Genomic DNA, 26,115 nt, shown 5'->3' on the forward strand with positions numbered 1-26,115 from the left:
GTCGCGTAAACAAATAGACAGGGAAGGGAACACTTCTGGAGAAACCACTGACGATACTCTCTTGTATTTTAAGTTAACGACTCAATATATGTGTTATTTTCACCGATATTTCCTAGGAGATCTTTCTAATTTCATTCGGTAAGTTTTTGTTTCGTTTCTAAATCCTCTCCGCACTGAAGGCAGAGAATAGTTTGATGAAACTGAGACAGATTCATTTACCTCAGATGTTAGTTAACTGACCTCTTCCTCTAATGTTAAACCTCTGATAGTAACTCTTAGTTACATATGTACATTTTGTTTTGCACTGCATAATACATCCCAGAATACAAAATAAAACGGTAGTAATTGATAGTAAATACTGTTGTAATTTTGAACTACCATAGTAAAGTGAATCTTTTGTGGTAAATCTTTAGTGTCTGTGGTAATTTAAGAAAATACTGTAGTATTCTACAACTAGCCCATATATTATACTACAATACACCACAGTTTACTTAAAACTAACGTAGAATACAGTAATTCATTAACAAAGAGTTGTAAACAATATAATGTATAATACACTTTACATAAAATATCACAAGAAAAAAATTATACTGATACTAAATACCGTAGTGTTTTTGAACCATACAGTGAACCTGTTGTGGTAATTCCACAGTGTTTATGGTAACGTAAATACAATAAGTAAAATAAACAAATGACTAAACACTGCAGTTTCCTATGTATTATACAGCAATACACCACAGTTTACTAGTTTACTGTAGTAAATACAAACGTATACTACAGTAATATATTTACAAAGAGTAAATATAATAATGCATAATAAACTTTTATTATGGTTAAAAAAGTTTTACTAAAAATGATCATAGCATTTTTTTTAATGTGTATTTTGTTTTACACAGTGTAATATGGCCCACGTGAAAAACGATTCTATAGTAATTGATAGTAAATACTGTAGTGCTTTTGAACCATACCATAGTAAAGTAGTGTCTAATACAACAAGTAAGATAAACAAATGACAAAATACTGTAGTTTCCTCTATATTATACAGAATTGCACCACAGTGTACTGTACTGAAAACTAACATATACTACAGTAATTCATTAACAACAAGTTGTAAAATCTATAATATATGCTGTATAATACATTTTACTGTAGTATAGTTCAAAAACACAATAATATTTACTATAAATTATCATATTTTTTTTTTAAATGTGTATTTTGTTTTCTGAAAAGCGTAATACAGGCCACAAGAAAAATAATACTAGAGTAATTTTAGTAAAATACTGTGGTGTTTTTGAACCATACCAATAAAGTAAACCTGTTGTGGTATTACTTAAGTGTCTGATACAACAAGTAAAATAAACAAATGAAAAACTACTGTAGTTTCCTATATAATAAACTACAATACACTACAGTTTACTGTACTAAAACTAACATATACTACAGTAATTCATTACCAAAAAGTTGTAAACACAATATTATATACTGTATAATACACTTTACTATAGTATATTTAAAAACTCAATAATATTTACTATAAATTATCATAGTATTTTTTAAATGTGTATTTTGTTTTCTGAAAAGCGTAATACAGGCCACAAGAAAAATAATACTAGAGTAATTTTTAGTAAAATACTGTGGTGTTTTTAAACCATACCAATAAAGTAAACCTGTTGTGGTATTACTAAAGTGTCTGATACAACAAGTAAAATAAACAAATGAAAAACTACTGTAGTTTCCTATATAACAAACTACAATACACCACAGTTTACTGTACTAAAACTAACATATACTACAGTAATTCATTACCAAAAAGTTGTAAACACAATATTATATACTGCATAATACACTTTACTATAGTATATTTAAAAACTCAATAATATTTACTATAAATTATCATAGTATTTTTAAATTAGTTTTTTGTTTTGCACAACTTAAAACAGCCCAATACTGTAGTAATTGATAGTAAATACTGTAGTGTTTTTGAACCATGCATAGTAAAGTGAAGCTGTTGAGGTATTTCTAGTGTCTTCCTATATATTATACAGCATTGCACCACAGTTTACTGTACTGAAAACTTAGATATACTACAGTAATTCATTAACAATAAGTTGTAAAATCTATAATATATGCTATATAATACACTTTACTATAGTATGGTTCAAAAACACAATAATATTTACTATAAATTATTATAGTATTTTTTAAATGTGTATTTTGTTTTCTAAAAAAAGCGTAATACAGGCCACAAGAAAAAAATAATACTATAGTACTTGATAGTAAATACTGTAGTGTTTTGACCATCCCATAGTAAAGTGAAGCTGTTGTGGTAATACTATAGTGTCTATAGTAAAACAACAAGTAAAATAAACAGTTTCCTTTATATTATACTACAATACACCTCAGTTTACTGTACTAAAATGTATACTACAGTAATTCATTAACAAAGAGATGTAAATACTATAATAAATACTGTATAATACACTTTACTATAGTATGGTTCAAAAACACAATAATATTTACTATAAATTATTATAGTATTTTTTAAATGTGTATTTTGTTTTCTAAAAAAAGCGTAATACAGGCCACAAGAAAAAAATAATACTATAGTACTTGATAGTAAATACTGTAGTGTTTTGACCATCCCATAGTAAAGTGAAGCTTTTGTGATAATACTATAGTGTCTATAGTAAAACAACAAGTAAAATAAACAGTTTCCTATACATTATACTACAATACACCACAGTTTACTGTACCAAAATGTATACTACAGTAATTCATTAACAAAGAGATGTAAATACTAATATATACTGTATAATACACTTTACTATAGTATGGTTCAAAAACACAATAATATTTACTTATAAATTAGAATTTACATATATTTTAAACAAAATAATAATACAATAATAAACAATAATTGTATTGGATATAAGTGACTATAAGTAAAGCCCTTCAGTGCTTCAAAATCCACTCCTGTGACAGGAAAGCAATGCAAATGAGCTGAAGCAGGTGTAATATGTTCTCTGAAGTATATCTGCACATCTCTCATCTGTAACCGCATTAGTTTGCAATAACGCATCTTTCCTTGATCTCTCAGTGATGGATGGGGACGCTGATGAAATAAAGGAGCATCTGAGGCTTCAGTTTCAAACTCTGCAAGAGCAACAAGTGCAGCGCATCCAGAGGAGGCAGGAGATGAAAAAGACAGATGGGGAAAAACAGACAGACGCCATCGCTCTTCCTCTCAGCAGCGGTCTGGACGATATCCACTTCACAGAAGAGGACGATAAAGTGATGGATCTGTTCAATGCAAGGTGACACACGCAACAGTGACTTCACCTTATTGCTTCTACAAATTCAGCAAAAAAGAACTAAGAAATAAGAAATAGAAATAAGACTAAAGCATCTTTACACAAGAGAAATGAAAGCTGACGCAGCATAAATGTTTAACCTTTTATGAACATCAGTAACAAGCAGGGCTTACAAAAACACTAGCCGCGTTTCCACTATCTTGCCTAAAGCGAGTGAGCCAGGGTGAGCCAAGGCCAGTGGCGTTTCCACTGTCACTTCCGGGGCCTAATCGGGCCAAAGCAGGGCTTTCTTGGGGCCAGCGGCCGGCCTTTTTCAGCCTGCCGAATACCTTGGGCCAAGGAGGGCCAGCTGAGGCTTCGGGGCGGAGTGAAAGGAGAGGCGGGCAGTTTTCTAATCGCACATGTGTACATGCGCCAAACACATCAATAAATAAGGGAAAGAAAACATCTGGCCTTATAGTCTGGGGTCTTTTTGCGTATGACCGCCCTTATGAGCTACTAGCCCGACAGTGGAAATGCGACATGATTTCGGCCTCATTTCTCAACCTCCCGGGCTATTGGCCCGGCCCAATTAAAGCCCTGGCTCGCACTGACCCGATAGTGGAAATGCGGCTACTATGCACTAACTTAGATGAAGACAAATTATTACATAATCTTGGTACAGCTTAGTTTCTAATACTGAAATGTAACACTATGAATCACTACATTGAATAGTAACAAATACTTCAAAATACTAAAAAAAATGATGAAATAAATGAAAACAAATCAGGCATAAGTATCTGAAACATAAGTAAATGATTAAAATCGTACAAAAAGGGATCTGATCATTTGTAAGTAATGCTTATACGGTCACGCTTTGTGTGTGTGTTAATTAATGCATTTACTAAGATGAACAAACAATGAACAATACATTTACTACTGTATTTGTTCATGTTAGTTAACATTAGTTAATGAAAACACAGTCGTTCATTGTTAGTTCATGTTAACTCATGATGCATTGACTAATGTTAACAAGCATGGACTTGAATGTTAATAATGCATTAGTAAATGTTCAGTTATGATTAATAAATGCTGTACATGTGTTGTTCATGATTAGTTCATGTTAGTAAATGCGTTAACTAATGAACTTTATTGTAAAGTGTTACTACTTATACTTTTACACGGTGGCTCAGTGGTTAGCACTTTCACCATACAGCAGGATGGTCGCTGGGTCAGTTGGCGCTTCTGTGCATGTTCTCCCCTTGTTGGCGTGGGTTTCCTCCTACAGTCTAAACACATTCGCTATAGGTGAATTGGATGAACAAAATTGGCCATAGTGTGTGTGTGTGTGTGTGTGTGTGTGTGTGTGTGTGTGTGTGTGTGTGTGTGTGTGTGTGTGTGTGTGAATGAGTGTGTATGGGTGTTTCCCAGTGCTGTGTTGCAGCTGGGAGGGTATCCTCTGTGTAAAACATATGCTGGATAAGTTGGCGGATCATTCCGCTGTGGGGACCCCTGATGAAAAAAGGGACTAAATCGAAGGAAAAGTTATTCAATTCAATTCAATTCAGCTTTATTTGTATAGCGCTTTTACAATGTAGATTGTGTCAAAGCAGCTTCACATAAATGGTCATAGTAACTGGAACAGTGTAGTTTAGTTTTTAGTGTTTAAGTTCAGTTCAGTTTAGCTCAGTTCAGTGTGATTTAATCATTACTGAGAGTTCAAACACTGAAGAGCAAATTCATCGATGCGTAGCTCTACCAATCCTGAACCATGCGAGCCAGTGGCGACAGCGGAGAGGAAAAAAAACTTCACCTGATGGGAGTGAAGAAAAAAAAACCTTGAGAGAACCAGACTCAGTTGGGCACGACCATTTTAATTTCTCCGCTGGTCAAAAGTCTTGTGCAGAGCTTCAGTCACCGTGGTTTAGGCTGGAAGATAGCCTTAGCGAAGACTCGTCTGTCCCTGGAGCGTCGCTGGAATCAGACTCATGTTCTCCACTCCCCACGACCATCAGCGCAGCAGCAGCTCAGGATATGGCCTAGTCCCGGATATGGAATCCTTGGGATCATCTCGTCGCTGGTCTTGGATCCAATCAGTGACTCCGCATAAACTGAGGACCTCGGGATGAGTATCCCCAGGTGAAAATAGAGAATAAAGAGAATAATTAGCGTAGCTGCTGTTCATAGTGTATATAAGCAAGATGCAGAAGCTTATATACTTATATGCAGAAGATTTATGAAGGAATGTGAAATATGAAAAACAATATGGTTGTCTATACCAGTGTTTCTCAACTGGTGGGTCATCGCAGGAACATTTTCAGTGGGTCGCGGAGTGTGTGATCAAAAAAAAAAAAGTAAATTTTTTACTTATTTTGCTTATACCGGACTTTTATTTTAAAATGCGTGCGCGACAACCCTACCGTTTGACATGTGAAATTTCATTTAATTATTGCAACAAATTTGTCGAAGCGCAAGTACGACTCCGAATATGTAAAGTATGGATATATATATATTGACGACAAAAAAGACTTAAAGCGGGCGAGACAGTGGCGCAGTAGGTAGTGCTGTCGCCTCACAGCAAGAAGGTCGCTGGGTCGCTGGTTCCAATCTCGGCTCAGTTGGCGTTTCTGTGTGGAGTTTGCATGTTCTCCCTGCATTCGCGTGGGTTTCCTCCGTGTGCTCCGCAGTCCAAAGACATGCGGTACAGGTGAATTTGGGTAGGCTAAATTGTCCGTAGTGTATGTGTGTGTGGATGTTTCCCAGAGATGGGTTCCGGCTGGAAGGGCATCCACTGCGTAAAAACTTGCTGGATAAGTTGGCGGTTTATTCAGCTGTGGCAACCCCGGATTAATAAGAGGACTAAGCCGACAAGAAAATGAATGAATGAATGAATGAATGAATGAATGAATGAAAAAGACTTAAAGCCTCAGTTTCATATGTGAGGTGCTCTCATAAGACAACATGAAACCTTCTAAATTAAAACAACATTTAGACACCAGAAAACATGTTTTATTAACAGTTTATTATTAACAGTATTTGTCGTTTTTACTTTGTAATATTTCTATAATTTGACCCATTTTGTTAAATGACAGCAATAAAATAGTGTTTATTTGTAAGTCTTGGTGAATTTCGTATGATGTATGTCACTACTTATGTATGTTAATGTGGCGAGGGGGCGTGGCCGAGAGCCGTGGGAACGGGGTGAGGCCACCGCGTGAGTGGATACACGTGCGGTGCGCACCTGCCTCGGATCCCACGGAAGGAGCTCTGGACCATAAAAGGAGGACCGATGGCAGAGGAAGCCGAGAGAGGACCGGGCCCGGGCATGTTATTTTACTTTTGCTTTCAGTTTTCAGTTTGCTTTTCAGCTCCTCGCGGAGACTGCCGTCCGTTTGTTTTGATTTAAATGGCAGTCTCCGTGAGGAGCTGCCGTCATTATTATTAATAAATCATTTTAAAGCTCCGTCGGTTCTCCGCCTCCTTCTTCCCGGCGGCCAAAGGGCCGTAAACTTCATTACAGTTAACAAATGAATACAAATTAAGTATAATTCCTTAAATTGTATTTTAGTTCCTAAAACTTTAAGTCGCGGGTTGATGACCATGTAAAAATGTGGGTCCCATGGCCAAACCAGTTGAGAAGCCCTGGTCTATACTATAACTTCTGAAAAGTCACAAATCAAAGCTTGTCTATCTCTCCATTAAGCAAACCAGAGGTGACATTAGCAAGAAAAGCTAGAAAAAATAGCAGAACGATCCCTTGAAAGACACTTTAAGAGAGCCATTTCTCCTCTGGCTAATCAATCTGAACGATGTCAACATTATGAGCTGTCTTTGATGTGCGGTGGATGTGGATTGTGATCCTGATTTGCAGTGACAGCAGTGTGCTCTTTGTGAAGCTCATGTGGAACACTGGATGGTGGTAGAGTAGCGTAGATTTTGTCGTGTGTTTGTGGTTATGACATATACATGTGTTAATAAAACTCTCCTAATTCAGAATGATCCAGAATGAGAATGAGCAGCTGCTCGATCATGTGCGGGAGCTGAGAGATGAGAACGGCAGACTTCATAAACTGCTGAGTGAGAAAGACTTTGAGATAAAACACCTGAAGAAGAAGAGAGAAGAGGACAGGTTGGCTCTCGCAGGTAAATTTAAATACATTAAGGGGCGACACGGTGCCTCAGTGGTTAGCACTGTCGCCTCACAGAAAGAAGGTGGCTGGTTCGAATCCCATCTGGGCCAGTTGGCGTTTCTGTGTGGAGTTTCTTGTGCTAATATACAGTATATATATTTTTTTAAGAAATTAATATTTTTATAGTAACATATGTGCTTATAATATGACAACTTTTATTAGTAACTTGCCAATTATTAACTAACAATGTACTAATTCACTATGCCAAAAATAGGCTTACAACATGCTAATTTATCATAGCAGTGTCATAAACATGCAAAATTAGAAATTTCAATATATCTTTATTTGTCTTAACCAACAAGTTTGATTACAGTTTTACATTTTAGCATAAGAAAGTCATGCTAGCAACATGCTAGCAATTTGATAAATATGCTATCAATATGCTCACAAAATGCTAATTTATCATAACAGTTTCATAAACATAAACACAAAATTATAAATGTCTTAAATCGACAAGTTTGATTACAATTTTAGGTTTAAGCACAAGAAACATGCTAGCAATTCATAGCTAACAATGTGTTAAACATGCTGGATCTATGCTTACAACATGCTAATTTATCATAGCAGTGTCATAAACATGCAAAATTAGAAATTTCAATATATCTTTATTTGTCTTAACCAACAAGTTTGATTACAGTTTTACATTTTAGCATAAGAAAGTCATGCTAGAAACATGCTAGCAATTTAATAAATATGCTAGAAATACTGTTTGCTCACAACATGCGTTGCATTTATGGCAGCAACATGTTGAACAACATGTTAAAACATTGCATATTATAAATGGGCTAATTCATGTTAGCAATTCACCAAATATGCCAGAAATATGCTCAAACATGCTAATTTATCATAGCAGTGTCATAAACATAAACATACAATATAATAAATGTCTTAATATATCTTTATTTGTCTTAACCGATAAGTTTGATTACAAATTTACATTTTAGCACAAGAAAGTCATGCTAGAAACATGCTAGCAATTTGATAAATATGCTATCAATATGCTCACAAAATGCTAATTTATCATAACAGTTTCATAAACATAAACACAAAATTATAAATGTCTTAAATCGTCAAGTTTGATTACAATTTTAGGTTTAAGCACAAGAAACATGCTAGCAATTCATAGCTAACAATGTGGTAAACATGCTAGATCTATGCTTACAACATGCTGATTTATCGTAGCAGTGTCATAAACATACAAAATTAGAAATGTCAATATGTCTTTATTTGTCTTTACTGACAAGTTTGATTACAGTTTTACATTTTAGCATAAGAAAGTCATGCTAGAAACATGCTAGCAATTTGATAAATATGCTAGAAATACTGTATGCTCACAACATGCTTTGCATTTATGGCAGCAACATGTTAAGCAACATGTTAAAATATTGCATATTATAAATGTGCTAGGTCATGCTAACAATTCACCAAATATGCCAGAAATATGCTCCAATATGCTAATTTATCATAGCAGTGTCATAAACATAAAAATACAATATTAAAAATGTCTTAATATATCTTTATTTGTCTTAACCGATAAGTTTGATTACAAATTTACATTTTAGCACAAGAAAGTCATGCTAGAAACATGCTAGCAATTTGATAAATATGCTCACAACATGCTAATTTATCATAACAGTGTCATAAACATAAACACAAAATTATAAATGTCTTAAATCGTCAAGTTTGATTACAATTTTACGTTTAAGCACAAGAAACATGCTAGCAATTCATAGCTAACAATGTGCTAAACATGCTAGATCTATGCTTACAACATGCTAATTTATCGTAGCAGTGTCATAAACATACAAAAATGTAAATTTCTTAATTATCTTTATTTGTCTTAACTGACAAGTTTGATTGCAGTTTTACATTTTAAGACAAGACACATGCTAGCAATTCATAGCTAACAATGTGCTAAACATGCTAGATCTATGCTCACAACGTGCTAATTTATCGTAACACTATCATAAACATAAACACACAAGATTTTAAATGTCTTAATATGTCTTTATTTGTCTTTACTGACAAGTTTGATTAAAGTTTTACATTTTAGCACAAGAAAGTCATGCTAGAAACATGCTAGCAATTTGTTAAATTTGTTAGAAATATGCTTACAACATGCTAATTTATCGTAGCAGTGTCATAAATATACAGAATTATAAATAACAGACAAGTTTGATTATAGTTTTACATTTTAGCACAAGAAACATGCTAGCAATTCACAGCTAACAATGTGCTAAACATGCTAGATCTGTGCCCACAGCGTCCAAATTTATGTTAGCAACAGGTTAATTCATAAACATGGCAGCAACTGGTTAATCAACATGCCAAGATGCCTTTCTGTATTTTTATTTCTCTCTTTATTTCCAGTTTACCCAAACTTTAAATGTTGCTTGTCATGTCAGGCTAATGCAATGCAGTGCCACTCAAACATTAATTCTGGGCCACTGAGTATCTGGTATATAATATATCTGACACTTCATCTTTATTTTTTCGCTAAGGTACTGCTGGTCTGGCAGGAGATGCAGCTGCAACCAAAATTGTGGAGCTGTCAAAAAAGACTCGAGATTTAGCTTCTGAAGTAGAACGAGAGAAAACCAAAACCAAACAAGCCAACAATCGAGTTCGAGAACTGGAGAAAGAGGTAAAGAAGAACAGAACTTGTTTTTATCTGTGACTTTACTCATAGTTTCATTAATATATTTCTGTGTTGTTAGCTTCAGGCCATGTTGTTACTAAATCCTGGAAAGACGACAAACAAGAAGCAAGCTTCAAAGATTGTGGATGACCATCCTGAAGTAATATGCATTATGTTCATTATCATTTGAGGCATGATTAGACACACTACCTGACAAAAGTCTTGTGGTTGATCCCAGTTGTAAGAGCAACAAATAATAACTTGACTTCTAGTTGATCATTCGGAAAAGTGTCAGAAGGTGGATTTCTCTGATGAATCATCTGTTGAACTGCATTAAAAATACTGCAGAAGACCTACTGGAACCCACATGGAGCCAATATTCTCACAGAAATCAGTCAAGTTTGGTGTAGGAAAAATCATTGTTTGGGGTTACATTCAGTATGGGGGCGTGTGAGAGATCTGCAGAGTGGATGATCAACAACAACAGCCTGAGGTATCAAGACATTTGTGCTGCCCTTTACATTACAAACCACAGGAGAGGGACAATTCTCCAGCAGGATAGCGCTCCTTCTCATACTTCTGCCTCCTCATCAAAGCTCCTGAAAGCAAAGAAGGTCAAGGTGCTCCAGGATTGGCCAGCCCAGTCACCAGACATGAACATTATTGAGCATGTCTGGGGTAAGATGAAGGAGGAGGCGTTGAAGATGAATCCAAAGAATCTTGATGAACTCTGGCAGTCCTGCAGGAACGCTTTCTTTGCCATTCCAGATGACTTTATTAATCAGTGATTTGAGTCAGAGATGTATGGATGCAGTCCTCCAAGCTCATGATGGAGTCAGACACAATATTCATTCTGTCTCCACTGCAGCAGGACTTTATATTCTATACTGGACATTATTTCTGTTCAGTGATGAGACTTTAGTCTAAATAAAGTCAGACCTTACTGTCCTAATGAAATCAGTCAAAATCAAGCATGATCAGATTTTATTGTGCTCAAATAAGGGTCATCTAGAGGCGTAATCTTTGGCCTTTCATATGAGCCACTTCTGATACCAAATGATCAACTAGAAGTCAAATTATTATTTGTTCTTCCTAAAACTTGGATAGGGCACAAGACTTTTTGTCAGGTAGTTTGTGACCAAGATTAGTTATTTAAATAACAGTGTTCAATGTTTTTTGTTGTTGTGCAGAACAACCCAGTAGTCAAATCACTACAGGAGAAACTATCTGTAGCCCAGCTCAAAATGGCTGAATACCGCAACCAGATCCAGACATTCAAACAAGAATTAAAAATTGCTCACAAGGTTTGTTCTAGGGCTGCACGATACTGGACAAATATGCAATATTGTTGTTGAGTATCGCAATAACGATATTAAGATATAACATTTCCCTAAAGAGTCATTTTTTAATAGCTATGTTTTTAAATTATTTATTTATTTAATGATATTTAAATTAACGTGTAAAATATGTCCTTCAGGTCTAAATAATTCTTTAATTTTGTCTAAGTGCAAATATTTAGCCTTTAAAACACTATGAAAAAGTGAAACCCCAGATATTCGGACTCTGATTGGCTGTTGTCATTTTTCTCGCTCATCTTGACTCCACCCATTAGTGTTTATTTTCAGCTCAGGGTTCAGCTTTGTGTCGCTCCAGCCAACAGCAGAACAGAACCTACTGGGGAGGCGGAGATAAAGATAGCAAGGCCCCATCTGATTGGTCAAATTTAGATTTTTGATTTTTAAATTTAAATTTTAAATACCAATGCATAAAATAGATATAATTTATCGCACGTCTGCAATATTTTGCATATACTATTATCGTGATAACAATAATATTGCGATATATTGTGCATCCTTAATTTGTTCTCAACAGATCTTTTCATGTATGTTATTGAGCTGTATAGTATATAGTGCTATAGTAGGCATCATTTTAACGTGTTTTCCAGGTGTTGAGCTGCGAGGTCGGTGAGGACGTCAGTATTCAGCAGATTCTGTGTAACCCAGGAGGCTGGAGAGGGCGATCGCAGCAGATCCTCGCCCTGCAGAACCGAGTGAGTGTCCACTGAGTGTTCAGCTTTAATGAACTAGTGTGCTTTTTCATTATTTTAAATGACTGTTCACATTTTCCCCCAAAAATAAGAAAAGATGTTTTAAAAGCACATCTGTTTCCTCTTGCTTTTGAACATGCTTTATAGCAACACAATCAGGAAAATGTTCCCAGGGATACAATTCTAAGAACCGAGAAATATGGGCTGCATTTCGTGTGTAAACCGAACAGGGCTGTGGGGTAGTTCCGCTCACTGTTTACCTCTGTGTGGGCGATGTTTCCTGTATGACTGGTTTGCTTGGTAGCTCAACACAAATTAAGGACAGTTCCAAAAACCAGGTAAAACAAAACCCAAAAACAAAGAGCAGTGTGATAGAAGCAAGCGTCCACCATAGCTTTTCTCTTCCCAACTGAAAAATCCAGCTTAAAGCCTAGGCTGGTGGGCTTGTTTTAGCTGGTCGACCAGGCTGGTTTTAGAGGGGTTTTGGCCATTTCCAGGCTGGGAGATGTCCAGCTAAAACCAGCTATATCCAGCTTAAACCAGGCTGGTCAAGCTGGCTTTAGCTGGATTTAGCTGGTCATTGTTAAGCCTGACCAGCTAAGACCAGGCTGGAAATAGATAGAAACCAGCCTGGAAATGGCCAAAACCCCTCTAAAACCAGGCTGGTCAACCAGCTAAAACCAGCCAACCAGTCTAGGTTGGTTTAAGCTGGATTTTTCAGCAGGGTTCTAATTTGCTTTTGAAAACACTATCATTTGGCTTTAGGGAAGGGTGTGTGTGGTTCAATCGATATCAAGCTGACATACTGCATGACATTGAGACAGCCTGAAATGTACACAGCACCCTCTGGTTGATTTACTAGAAATGGCACGGATGAGAAAAACATGCCTCAGTAACATATTTCAGATTGTCATAAATGTACATGCCGCTCTCTAGTGAGTTTGTACAAACAGAAACTGCAAGAAAACATAGTTCAGGGTATATTTGTCTTGGTTTCTTAAAAATGTAGCCCTGGGAACATATTTTCAATGAGCCTGGGTTGTTTATATATATATATATATTTTTTTTTTTGCTGACTTTTGGCTATCATTGTTGAACTTCCATTGCATTGTATTATTTTATTTTATTTCCTGCTAGTTGAGTTGAGTTTTATAATAATGAAAATTCAAATTGAAAAAGACGCCTGGTTCTTTTTATAATCTTTTTCTCAATGGATTTTTTTAAAGTAAACATCTTAAATTAAATAATAGTTTAAAGCAAAAAGGAATATTTCAGTCAAGAATAGGGTGATTAAATAATAACAATGTGATTTTCTTTCTTTATAAAATAGAATTTTAAGCTTAGACCATGGTCATTTTTACTATGGAAGTAAAACAAACAAACAAACAAACAAACAAACAAACAAACAAAAAAACAAACAAACAAACAAACAAACAAACAAACAAACAAACCAAATATCAGGAAATGCAAAACTAGACATACTGAGGTTTCTCAGCCTCCAACTCAACATATAGCAACATAATGTGAAACTGTATGTGATCCAATAATGCAGTTGTTTTACAAACTCATCCAGCGCTTCAGTTCCTTCAGTGTCTGAACTGAGGAACCAGGAGGAGAAATTAAAGTTTATTAAGTAAATTATTAAGTAAATTAAAGTATTGTTCCTCATGGTTTATGTGAAAAGGTTGGATAGTCACAGTTATAGACTTATATTATGGCCACTAGAGGTCACTGTTTATTTTTATTTTTAGATTTTTTTGCCTTTATTATTACTGTGTGTAAAAAATATTTTCACCTGTGCCTCATTTACTGCATTTCCTTCCCTGTGTACCACCATAGAGGCCACATTAGCATCCGCTGTTATACTTTTTTTTTTTTTTTTTTTGCGAATGGTTGCATGCTTGCCTTCCATAGGCTTTCTTCAATTTTGCACTGTGTTTTCATTGCTACGACCCAATCTTGGTATTCCTTATGCTTTCTGCTGTAGACTTCAAACTTTTGTGAGAAATTAGTTTGTTTTTGATAATTATTTTTGAGGTAGTGAGTCTCGTGAGTGATATTTCTGTACGACCTCTGGATTACATTGTGAACTTTTTATATACTATTAAATAAAAAATATTAAAGTACTTTTTGGATTTATCTGTTGTGTGTGCATCCCTTTTTTCCATCAGTGAAAACATATGCTTTTTATTGATATGCTCATATAGGGATGGTAATAGTTGACTTTCATTATATGAATCACCAAGGACCACAATAGAATGTTCATCAATGCATCATCAGAGGCTCAGAACGTAAACAAGGCCACCGAACTAAATAAACTTGCATATTGCTGATGAAAATCATGTTTTGGGCTGTATTAATTAGTTAAATGAGAAAACAACAACATTTAGAGTACTGTAGACTGACTAAAAACTGTCTGACGAACTGAGGCAGCGTTTCCAGCACGTTAGTTTTTTATTTTTCCAGCCAAGTAGGGGAAATATTAGGATAATACCTTAAACGATGCTGCTAACATGTATCTTTTACCCACTATTATATTCATATTGTCAAAATCTTGCATGCTTTCGTGCTTACTAAGTCATTCTCTATATGATTTCTCTATATGGCTGCACGTATGGGGAACTAACCAAACCTTGATAAAAGTGCAAACCCTATATTCAGCTAAATATCTTTAATCTTTCAACTCTTACCTAGGACACCTATCATTCCTAACACTGGTTAAAGTGAACTTTTTAGAGTATGAAAAGCCCTATGGTGTTCATATGTCACTTTTAATGCTACTTAACTTTTCTTTAAACACTGAAGGTGCGAGACCTGGAACAGCAGCTGAGCCAATCGTCTCACAGGAAACAGCTGAATGAGTTTGGTCTTGAGGATGAGATGATGAGAACTGGAGGTCCAATGAAGACACAAGACAGAAATCTGAGCCACATCCGGCACATAGAGAAGGAGAAGAAGGAGACGCTGGAGGTTTTGCACACCCATAATACTTAATCTTAATATGCCACGATGAAATGTCTTAATAATCTGATAATAATATCTTTGCAGAAGCTCACTGTGGAGTATGAAGTTCTGCTTGAAGAGCACACGGACGTGAAGAAGAAGCTGGAGGGCTCCAAAGCCAGGAATAAAGTGCTGAGCACAGAAATCAAAGCCCTGAAGAGTCAGATCGGCACTCTACTGGATAAAGGCAAACACGATGATGAGCTAGTCGATGCCTTACTGGTGAGAAATTCTTTATGTATATATATTATACACTCACTGGCCACTTTATTAGGTACAGCTTGCTAGTATCCGGTTGGCATTTGCGCCCATAGAACTTTCTCTTTTTCAGAACATTCTCTGTGAACACTAGAGATGGTTGTGCGTGAAAATCCTAGTAGATCAGCAGTTTCAGAAATACTCAAACCAGCCCGCCTGGCACCAACAACCATGCCACGTTCAAAGTCACTTAAATCCCCTTTCTTCCTGATTCTGATGGTCACCTTGATCTGCAGCAGATTCTCTTGACCTTGTTTACATGCCTAAATGCATCGAGTCGCTGCTGTGATTGGCTGATTAGAAATTTGCATGAACGAGCAGTTGGACGGGTGTACCTAATAAAGTGGCCGTTGAGTCTATATACAGTATATATACCAGTGTTGGGTGTAATGAGTTGTTAAAAATTAACTAGTTACTGTAATTGGAATTAGATATTTCAACCAAAGCTTACATTAATTAAGACAATTGCACATGCATTAGAAACAATGAATTGAGAGGTTTACAATATCCGTGTAACCATTTAAAGCACTACTATTGAACAGGCACTGTTCTAAATAGTACTACACTGTACATTTGAAATATACCGTGAATAATAGTTACAGATGAATATCATAAGCTGAAAGAAGTAACTAATTCTGCAGCGGGAAGTGGTTTGGATAGTGTGTAATGAAGGCTGCCTGGTGTCTGTGTCCTGATCAGAAGCAGCAAACGCATTGGCAGGTCATGCTGGGTCAGTTGAGTCTGAAAGGGTCTCAGCGTGAGGAGAGTCAGCAGGGCCTGGAGACTCATCTGCACAGCGAGGTCCAGCAGCACTCGTCCCTCATCCAGCAGCTCAAACTCATGGTGGCAGAGAAGGAGAACAAGGTCAAAGAGCTGGAGCAGGAGATCCAGCAGCTCGCCCTCACGGTACCACACATCCCATCACATCATCGTTCTCAACAGCGTTCATACGGTCCTGGAAAACCTGGTGAAGTCAGGGAATGACTTCCAGACCTGGAAAAACAAATAAACCCAAAATATTTTGGAAAGTCGTGGAAATTTGGCTTACATAAAAAAAAAATGGTCCATTAGTTAATGTTAGTTAATGTATTCACTATCATGAACACACAATTAGGGCTGTAATACATTTATTACTGTATTTATTGATCTTCGTTAATGGTAGTTAATGTTATTTAAGTTAACAGTCATGTTAACTCATAGTGCATTAACTATTGTTAACAGGCACAACTTTAGATTTTAATAATGCATTAGTAAATGGTGAAATATGACTAATAAATGCTTTTCAAGATTATTAATGCTTTGTTAATATTAGTTAATTGGCATGGACCACACCACACTTTGAGCTAGACTTCATTGTAGGGATGAAGGGGATGGTAAGAGAACAGTGGGATGAAGGGGAAGGGAAGTAAGAGGATAAACAGTAAGCAGGTAAGTGGGTTGATCGGGCATCCTACGATGATGATCCGGAGACTCAAAGTGGGGGTAGCTCTGTAATATTTTGGTAGAGTGATTGGACCCCCCCACGATTCAACCTAGAAGTGAAGAGAATGGGAAGCGAGGAAATAAAGGAAGGGAGGGTGTCTTCGAAAGAAAGAGAAGAACAGTGCTAGAGGGCTGGTCTGCCTTAAGTAAGTTTTAGGGAGTTGGTGATTGGTTATGGAGACAAAGTGAGGCGTGCTTCCACCGCCGAACCTTTGTTAACAAGTTAACTCCATTTAACTAATGAACCGTTATTCTAAAGTGTTACCGAAATTTGTTTAGCAAATCAACACCTTAGATTTATTAGGTTCTGTCTGCGTTCTAAATGATTTTGAGATATTGAGCTTCAAAGTTTTTGCATTCCATATAGCAAACAATATGTGTGTAACAGTTCTCTTTCATACATTAACATGACAGAGACCCTAATGCCGAGTTCAGACTGCATGATTTTCAAAGTAGTCACACTGATAGTTTTCACAATGCTCGACTATCTGCGCTGGTGTTTCATCGCTGCTTTGTTTACACTGCACGATGGTTCGGCGACATGGACATTCACATTGCATGACTTTACTATAGGGAGAATCGCCGACAACTTCGTCCAAACTACGTCTCACAGCCAAAAACATGTAGTATATCTTTTGTTATTAACTACATAATGAGAAAGAAGCCTTTAATGGGGTAGAAAATGTACATGTTTGCTCACCTGGGTTTAAAGGGAATGAGCCATTAATCCTCAACGTTGATAATAAACTAATTTATTTCTGTATGAAATATCAAACAGACACGGGTGCTCCTGAGTCCTGTCAAACCTGCACTAGTTTTCCCTCCATTTCATGGGTCCAAAATAAACCGAAAATGAGCGCTTTTAACTTCTCCCCCAGCCTCCCGCTGGCCTGCAGCAGGTATACACACACACACACGCACACACAAGTGAAAGGTGCTCTTTTATTGGCTGTAGGCGATCGCCGATGTTATTTTCAGTCAAAACTCATTTTACATGGCATGATTTGAATCGCTGACAGCTCCAGATATTCAGCACGCCAAATATCTCGCAGGCATCGGCGACTCATCTGCGATTCTCTCAGATCGCGTCTTTGATCGTTCATACTGTGTGATTGTCACTCACGTGCACGAGCAGCGATTTGTTTGTGATTTCAGGCATTTGTCGGCGATTTCTCAAAACCTGTCGGCGAGCCAAAATCGGGGCTAAAATCATGCAGTCTGAACTAGGCATAAGGGTACTCTAAATGATCAAAGTTCTCTTACATTTGCAAATTGGAGTAAATGAATTACGGTAAATGCAGAGAGAACCTTCTGATTCTGAAAAGTCATTTTCCACTTGGAATTATAAGCTTGTATTTGGCAGATCTTTCACTGAAGCATTACTTTTCAAGAAATACAATCAAAAACTATATTATTAGTAGGTGTTGTAACAATATGTTGATGCTTGAGAAAGTAAAATTTTTGCTTTCTATAACATTTCGTGTTTTAGGATGAATATTTTTTCTTGTTAAACGTTTCCTCGTGAGATCAGGCTGCGTAATATGTCTCGTATTCAGTATAAAGTTACACTTTAAAGTACAGTACTTGTTACTTTAATTTCTCAAACAGTAATTTTAAGCAAAGTATCGATATCGGATCGGTGTCGTCGATACTCGCCTTCATTTTACTTGGTATCAGATCGGATAGGAAACCAGTGGTATCACACATCACTACTAAAGGCTAACTGGTACAATTCTTATAAGTCTTGTGAAAATCACAAGCCAACATTTTTAAAATTTCCACACAGACAGTAAGATACTTTCTACTATTTTACAGATATAAAAATAAACTGCATTGATTGTCATATTTTTTAATATGGGTTAATAATAAATTTGCTTTTTGTGTGCAATGTGCATTGTTTTATTTATCACATGTACGTAGACATTATATAAAACATTACGTCATAAATATTTACCTGTAAACTTGGAGAAGTCCTGAAATTTTAGTGGTAAAAATTTGTATTAACCCTGTCTCAAGCTTATGCATGTGTATGTGTATGTGTGTGTGTGTGTGTGTGTGTGTGTGTGTTGCAGAAGCAATCAGAGAGCAAGAGTCTACAAAACAGCAGGTCTTTGACATCACAACAGGAGAAGAGTAGAGAAGCAAACCCTGCCAGGTATTAAAGGGGACCTATTATGCAAAAATCACTTTTATAAGGGGTTTAAAGACAGCTGTGTGGCAGCAGTGTGTGAATTATAAGCAGCGTCTGATGGTAAAAATATATTTATTTTATTTTTTATAATCAGACTTGATTAAAACAGCCTGCAGAAACACTTTGATTGACATTCTCACTTTAAACGTGTCATCAGAGAGGAAAAGCCCCGCCCACTAGTGACCATCTCTCCCTCATTAGCATAAACCGCAGCCCTGAGTGAGAAGCAGCAGTCCATTAGCTATTAGAGTGTTTGAGCTGCTGAAGATATTGTCAGTGACTAAGAGGCATTGTAAATGTGGAGTTTCAGAATGCACAAGTGAACATCATAATCTTTATAGACTACAGGAATTGGTAGAGCTCCTTATAGAGCGAAATAATGTTGTTAGAGGATAAAACCAGCAAAATATAAACTCACAATTGTGAAAATTTATCGCTCTAATTGTCTGTGTTAAAATTAAGTGTGTCACGATCCTCCAAATCCTCGATTCGATTACATTTTCGATTCTAAAGGCACGATTCGATTTTCGATTATGAATAATTAATTAATTAATGACCAATTAATTATTTGTAGCCTACCGTTTAAACTACCTGACCTGCATGGTGTTTGTTTTACCCATGAACAAATCATACAGTAAATGAATAAAGGCAAGATACACACATAATTACCACCTGTCAATCACTTTTTCTGCGGGACTCGTGAATCTGTGATCTGTGTCGTTATAATGGCGTCGCTAAAAAAGACGCACAACCAACAGGAACCAGCCAACAGTATCTGAGGTGTTCGCTAAAATGACTAAGTACAAGTGAGTGAAAGATTGAAGCAGTCCTCTGACTGCCTGGACCTGCTGTCTGGAGCGCATGGCTGTGTGTGCGTCTGTGTCTGTGTGGTCACGTGATGTGCGTTTTCAGAGGTAGAGAGGAAGGAGGGCTGCTCAGAAATGCTACACGCCACTGTGGATGTCAAATCGTTGTCGTTCTAAAATGCCATTTAAAAACAAAGACAGTGTAAACAGGGCCTGAGTGTGTACTTTTCGCGAGCGGATTTGCAACGAGGGCGGGCGAAGGATCGCGATGCCGGTGTTGTCTATCGGACGAACCGTACGTAATACGTACATAGCAGAGCTTGGAAAACTGTGTTTTTTTTTGTCGACAACACGAACGTTGTCAACATAACTCACTGGAAATCCAAAATGCTTCCACACCAGCGACTTCATTGAAAGAGGAGAGGGTTTAAGTTCTGTCGACAGGTCTCCTGCTTCTGCAGTTTAACAAGCACTTCAACAAGCCTGTTTTTTTCCCGCTTGGCAAGCCAAGCTGACGTGACATGGGGGCGTGGCAGCATCGACCATTCTATTTTTTGATTCGATAATCGAAATTGAGCATAAATTTCTATCGATTTCCATTAAAAATCGAAATCGTGACACCCCTAGTTAAAATCAAACACAGAATTGCAATATGTAACTCAAAATCCAGAGAACAAATATATGAATTGTGATATACATCTGACATAAATATAAGTTTATAACTTGCAATACTGAGAAATAAACTCTCAGAAAAGTTGAACTGTGTGAGAAAAAAAAAGTTTTTAATTACCCCATTTTTACTTCCCTGGAAAAAGCAAGCTTCCACACTGCACTGAATTTCAGACACAGCCTGCATTATGCCCTGCTGTCTAATACAGCAACATGAGTGAAAGAGTTGCATATTATTTCAGAGATGCACAAGTGGCCTGTCCAGAGTGTGCTGTTAAAGTCCCCTCGCTCCAGGCGCAGTGTGCAGAGTATAAAACCCTTTACCAAAGCGCAAGTGTGGAGAGAGACAGACTGCTGGAGCTGACCAAAGTGCAGCACGCCAGGTAGGAGACAATTACTAATCCCTCTCTACACAACATCTTCATCTGTGTTCTATCATTTATAAAGGCATTGAACAATCCTTTAAGTTGTATATTCTCCCTTGTAATTTTGTTCAAATTCACCATTACATTTGATTGGATTATTCATATCACAATCATGAATTTAGAGCAAGTAATGAAGCAGACTGATTTAAATGATATAAAGGGGACCTATTATGCAAAAAACACTTTTATAAGGGGTTTACACACAGTTGTGTGTCAGCAGTGTGTGAATATAAGCAACCTCTAATGGTAAAAATGTGTTAATTCCATTGTTTATAATCATACTTGATTAAAACAGTCTGCAGAAACACTTTGATTGACATTCTCCCTTTGTATGATGTCATCAGAGGGGGAAAGTCCCGCCCACTAGTGACCATCTCTCCCTCATTAGCATAGACAGTCCTAAGTGAGAAGCAGCCGTTCGGCATTTTTAATGTGGAGTTGTAGGATGCACAAATGAACAGCAGTCTCCATCAGTGGCGAGTGGGACAGTGTTTTTGACCGGGGAAGATTTTATACCTCAGGCCACCTAAACTGAATGACGATCTGTAAGTAAAGAGCTGGGGGTGGGGAAGTGTAGGGGGCAACTGGTAGGTGAAGGGGGGCAGTCGATAAATGGCAAGGGGGAGAGGTGTAGTGGGTGATTGGTAAGTGAAGGGGGGGCAATTTGTAAGTGAAGGGGGGTGTAGGGTGATCGGTAAGTGAAGGGGGTGGTGTAGGGGGCGATTGCTAAGTTAAGGGAGGGGGTGTAGTGTGCAATCCATAAGTGAAGGGGGGCAGTCGGTAAATGGCAAGAGGGAGAGGTGTAGTGGGTAATTGGTAAGTGAAGGGGGGGGGCAATCTGTAAGTGAAGGGGGTGGTGTAGGGGGCGATTGCTAAGTTAAGGGAGGGGGTGTAGTGTGCAATCCATAAGTGAAGGGGAGGGGGGGGGCAATTGATAAGTGAAAGGGGAGAGGTGTAGAGGGCGATCGATAAGTGAAGGGGGGAGGTGTGTGTGGGGAGATTGGTAAGTAAAGGGGGGGTGTAGGAGGCGATCGGTAAGTGAAGGGGGACAATAGATAAGTAAAGGGGGGTGTAGGGGGCAATCATTAAGTGAAGGAGGGGTGTAGGGGGCGATCGATAAGTGAAGGGGTAGGCAATCGGTAAGTGAAGAGGGGGGTGTAGGTGGTGATCGATAAGTGATGGGGTGCGTGATCGGGAAGTGAAGAGGGGGTGGGGGTGTAGGGGGCAATCGGTACGTGAAGGGAGGAGGTGGAAGGGGCGATCAGTAAGTGAAGGGGTGGAGGTGTAGGGGTGATTGGTAAGTAAAGGAAGGTTTAGGGGTGATCGGTAATTGAAGTGGGCAGGTGTAGGGTGCGATCGGTAAGTGAAGGGGGCAATTGGTAAGTGAAGAGGGGGAGGTGTAGGGGATGTTCGGTAAGTGAAGGAGGGGGCAATCGGTAAATGAAGGGGGGGTGTAGGGGGCAATCGGTAAGTGAAGAGGGGAAGGTGAATTGGGTGTTCGGTAAGTAAAGGAGGGGGCATTCGGTAAGAGAAGGAGGGGGGGGGGGTGTAGAGGACGACTGGTTAGTGAAGAGAGGGAGGGTGCAGAGGGTGATCCGTAAGTGAAGGGGAGGTGTAGGGGGCGATCGATAAGTGAAGAGGGGAAGGTGAATTGGGTGTTCGGTAAGTAAAGGAGGGGCATTCGGTAAGAGAAGGAGGGGGGGGGGGTGTAGAGGACGACTGGTAAGTGAAGAGGGGAAGGTGAATTGGGTGTTCGGTAAGTAAAGGAGGGGCATTCGGTAAGAGAAGGAGGGGGGGGGGGGGGTGTAGAGGACGACTGGTAAGTGAAGAGGGGAAGGTGAATTGGGTGTTCGGTAAGTAAAGGAGGGGCATTCGGTAAGAGAAGGAGGGGGGGGGGGTGTAGAGGACGACTGGTAAGTGAAGAGAGGGAGGGTGCAGAGGGTGATCCGTAAGTGAAGGGGAGGTGTAGGGGGCGATCGATAAGTAAAGGGGGGAGGTGGAAGGGGCGATTGGTAAGTGAAGGGTGGCGATCGGTAAGTGAAGAGGGGCAGGAGGTGTTCGGTAAGTGAAGGAGGGGGCAATCGGTAAGTGAAAGGGGGGTGTAGGGGGGCAATCGCTAATTGAAGAGAGGGGGGGGGGGGGTGTAGAAGGTGATCAGTAGGTGAAGGAGGGAGGTGTAGGTGGCAATCGTTAAGTGAAGGGGGTAAGGTAAATGGGTTGGTGGGGTGACCTGTGGATTTATGAAGTGGGGGGTGGGGGATGGTGGCAATTGGTAAGTGAAGGGCCCCCTATGGCCAGTCCGGCCCTGGTCTCCATAGATTGCTTTCTTATGACATCTTCAGCTTTTCACAGAGATAGCGTTAGCCCTGTTTTGAATCTGCTGTTATGCTGACACATAGGCCGTTTGTAGCTCCGCCCTCTTTTGAAAAGAGCACAATCTCATTTAAATTTAAAGCGACAGTCACCAAAACACCACAATTAGGATCAAAGCCTAAAACGGTCGGTTTCAGAGAGTTTTAAAACATTATCTGTGGTGTATTTTAAGCTGAAAGTTCACACACACACACACTCTTGGCACATCAGAGACTTTTTGACATCTTGTTGAAAGTGGCATAATAGGTCTCCTTTAATGGTCCTAATTTATTTTCTGCAGGGAAGAGGAGGCCAAGCGTCAGTGTGCAGAAGCGGAGCAGAAACTGCGTCAGGAATGGCAGCGTTCAGTCTCACTGGAGCAGCAGCTGGAGAAAGCCAAACTGGACGCCAAAAAAGAAGCAAGCCTGCAAACATCTAATCGCAGCAGAACAGGTTCTGTATAGACTGAAACCAGTCTGTTGCTTTTTGCCATTTTCATCAAGTTTATTGCAAATATTTGATTAAAAAAAGCTCAATCCGTTGTATTCTCTTGTATGACTGCAGGAAGCTCAGGCAGTATTCTGAGTCTCCCGGAGAGACTGGAGGGATTGTCTCCCAGAAGCCCCTCTGATATTAGCCGTGACGCTCAGCTTAGTGAACTCAAAGCACAGTAAGGTGTTTGTTTTTAATTGTATCTTCCACATTTAATCTCTTTTTAGCACACAAAAAATCACTGTGCCAAGAATTATGCATCAAACAGAACATTTTGTAAATCAGAAGCTGTCCCTCAAAGAAATCTTTTAATGGTATAATTTAATCCCACACAGAATCAGATGACAACATGGGTGTGTCTGTCGGAAGAATAAACAATAGTTTAACAGGGCTCGAAATTAACCTTTTTGGTTGGTAGCACCGGTGCTCCTAACTTTAAAAATGTAGGCGCATCAGCCAAAATTTAGTCGCACCCATCAATTATGAGCACCGTTACTACAAGTTTTATACCAACATATTTATAGCATTTGAAATCAACACTAATCAAACTAACAAGCAAAAAAAAAAAAAAAAAAAAAAAAAAATATATATATATATATATATATATATATATATATATATATATATATATATATATATGTATATATATGCAAGCGTGAGGAAAATATGTCTCAACGAAATCCCGTTATCACAAGAAAATACATTTTTATATCATAACTGAGTGACCAAAAGATACACGGAGTGCTCACCGGCCCTGCAGGCACTGCTTGACATGAATCTGTTAGCGGTATAACTGTGCTGTTCTCACAAGTGCTGTCTGATATTCCACTGATGCTTTTGACATATACTGTACCTTATTATATGCATACGTCATGTTAATATCAATACCAGTCTTTTTATGAGTAGCGATGTTAGTTTGCTCAGTGCAAGCTCGTTTGCGATGGTGTACATGGTGTTAAATTTGACATGTAGCGGCCACTTGCACGGCGGACAGCATCTGGCGATTATATGAAGGATTAAACAGAAGCTCTCGTGCTAGATGTGGCAAACAGTTACCTGAAAAGCTCCATCCCACAGACTTTTTATAGCGGACTTGAAGCCAACAGAAGTCTTCTACTCTTGGAAAAGTGTAGATGGTGGATTAACATTCAGCACATGATCACTAGTAAGATGTGTCATTATTTGTAACTAGATGGTTTCTAAAACTAAATCTGCCAGTGTAATCTTCATTCTCATCTTCAGCGCTTTACAATATTTCGCGGTAGTAGCTCTCTGTCATCCGAAGCCAGAAGGCGCTGAGTGATTGACAGCTGATATTAACCAATCATTCGCGTTCAGTGCTAGAGCAGTGGTGGGCCAATAAGAAGAGCGCGAAGGCGGGGCAAGCATTACGGACTTGGATTTGTTTACTGCAGGAAGTTGACATGACAACTGTTTTAAACCATTCCTGAGTGCTGCGTTTCGCGTTCCAAGTGCAGACAAAGAGCTTAGAGATGCATCCTGCGTGAATGTATCCCGAATCTGCGCATGTGGTGAACATTTTGCAGTAAAAACTGGTCGCACACAACAATTTTAAGCACTCGCAGAAATGCTCCCAAATATATTTTAAGGTCGCATAGATAAAATTTCGGGCGCATATGTGACAAAAATGGTCGCAATTTCGAGCCCTGTTTAATTAGTTTCATTTTCAATAGCGTGCGAATGTACGCGTCTGGTGTGCGATACTTTCAACTGTCATGTGCGCGCCGTGTCGTGTGTCATGTGCGCGCCGTGTCAAGCATATATTTTAATTGAACTATTTATTTTTCATATACCATTAGAAGAAGAACCAAAAAGGATGAGAAAAGACAGATGCCAGCAGGTTGGATGTGGGTTTCCAATAGCAGACTGTCCAACTTTAAAGCAGACAGACGGCCGCCCTATGCTTGCTTACGCACACTCCTTGTTCCAGACCAGTAAATAAGCGCATATTTTCTTGCCCATTGCAGGCTGGCACTGCAGCTCGAAGAAAACGAAACCTTGAGAACGACTCTAAGGAACACCTTGAAGGAAAAGAAAGAAGTCTTGCAGTTCTACAAGGACATGATGACCGAAGCCAAACAGGGCTTCCAGCAGGCCCGCAGAAAGCAGGAGCAGGGGAGTCCGGGATGAAGACCACTCTTTACAGGCAAACAGAGATCAGTCAAGGACAAAACCGCTGCTAACAGATGCTGCCATGTGTGCTGCACACACACACTCACATATATACACACAAGTACTGTAGTAACATTTA

At 38.5% G+C, this 26,115-nt stretch overlaps 1 protein-coding gene across 4 annotated transcripts; it reads left to right on the forward strand.

Annotated features, from left to right (window-relative positions):
- ccdc13 (coiled-coil domain containing 13) lies at positions 1-26,115 on the forward strand. Of its 4 annotated transcripts, none has more exons than XM_087240338.1 (15): positions 1-138; positions 3,098-3,314; positions 7,285-7,433; positions 9,982-10,124; positions 10,198-10,278; positions 11,309-11,422; positions 12,064-12,168; positions 14,971-15,135; positions 15,214-15,390; positions 16,126-16,332; positions 18,981-19,063; positions 20,817-20,957; positions 23,653-23,804; positions 23,916-24,026; positions 25,832-26,115. In XM_087240338.1, the coding sequence occupies exons 2-14, from the start codon at positions 3,100-3,102 to the stop codon at positions 24,023-24,025; spliced, it is 1,842 nt and encodes a 613-aa protein (XP_087096464.1). In that variant the 5' UTR covers positions 1-138; positions 3,098-3,099; the 3' UTR covers position 24,026; positions 25,832-26,115. The 4 variants fall into 4 exon arrangements, with proteins under 4 accessions (XP_087096464.1, XP_087096462.1, XP_087096465.1 ...); XM_087240336.1 differs by having other exon boundaries at positions 23,916-24,021; XM_087240339.1 differs by having other exon boundaries at positions 18,984-19,063.

This window comes from Danio rerio, chromosome 2 (assembly GCF_052040795.2).
Source record: "Danio rerio strain M-AB ecotype USA chromosome 2, GRCz13ab, whole genome shotgun sequence".
In the NCBI taxonomy this organism is placed as follows: Eukaryota; Metazoa; Chordata; class Actinopteri; order Cypriniformes; family Danionidae; genus Danio; species Danio rerio.

What these genes read in the sequence shown, in the direction of transcription:
- ccdc13 (XM_087240336.1), top strand. Translation starts at nt 3,100, where the DNA reads ATGGATGGGGACGCTGATGAAATAAAGGAGCATCTGAGGCTTCAGTTT. An exon ending in TCCTCGCCCTGCAGAACCGA is followed by an intron (nt 12,169 to 14,970) that starts GTGAGTGTCCAC and finishes TAAACACTGAAG; the next exon opens with GTGCGAGACCTGGAACAGCA. An exon ending in TCCAGCAGCTCGCCCTCACG is followed by an intron (nt 16,333 to 18,980) that starts GTACCACACATC and finishes TGTGTGTTGCAG; the next exon opens with AAGCAATCAGAGAGCAAGAG.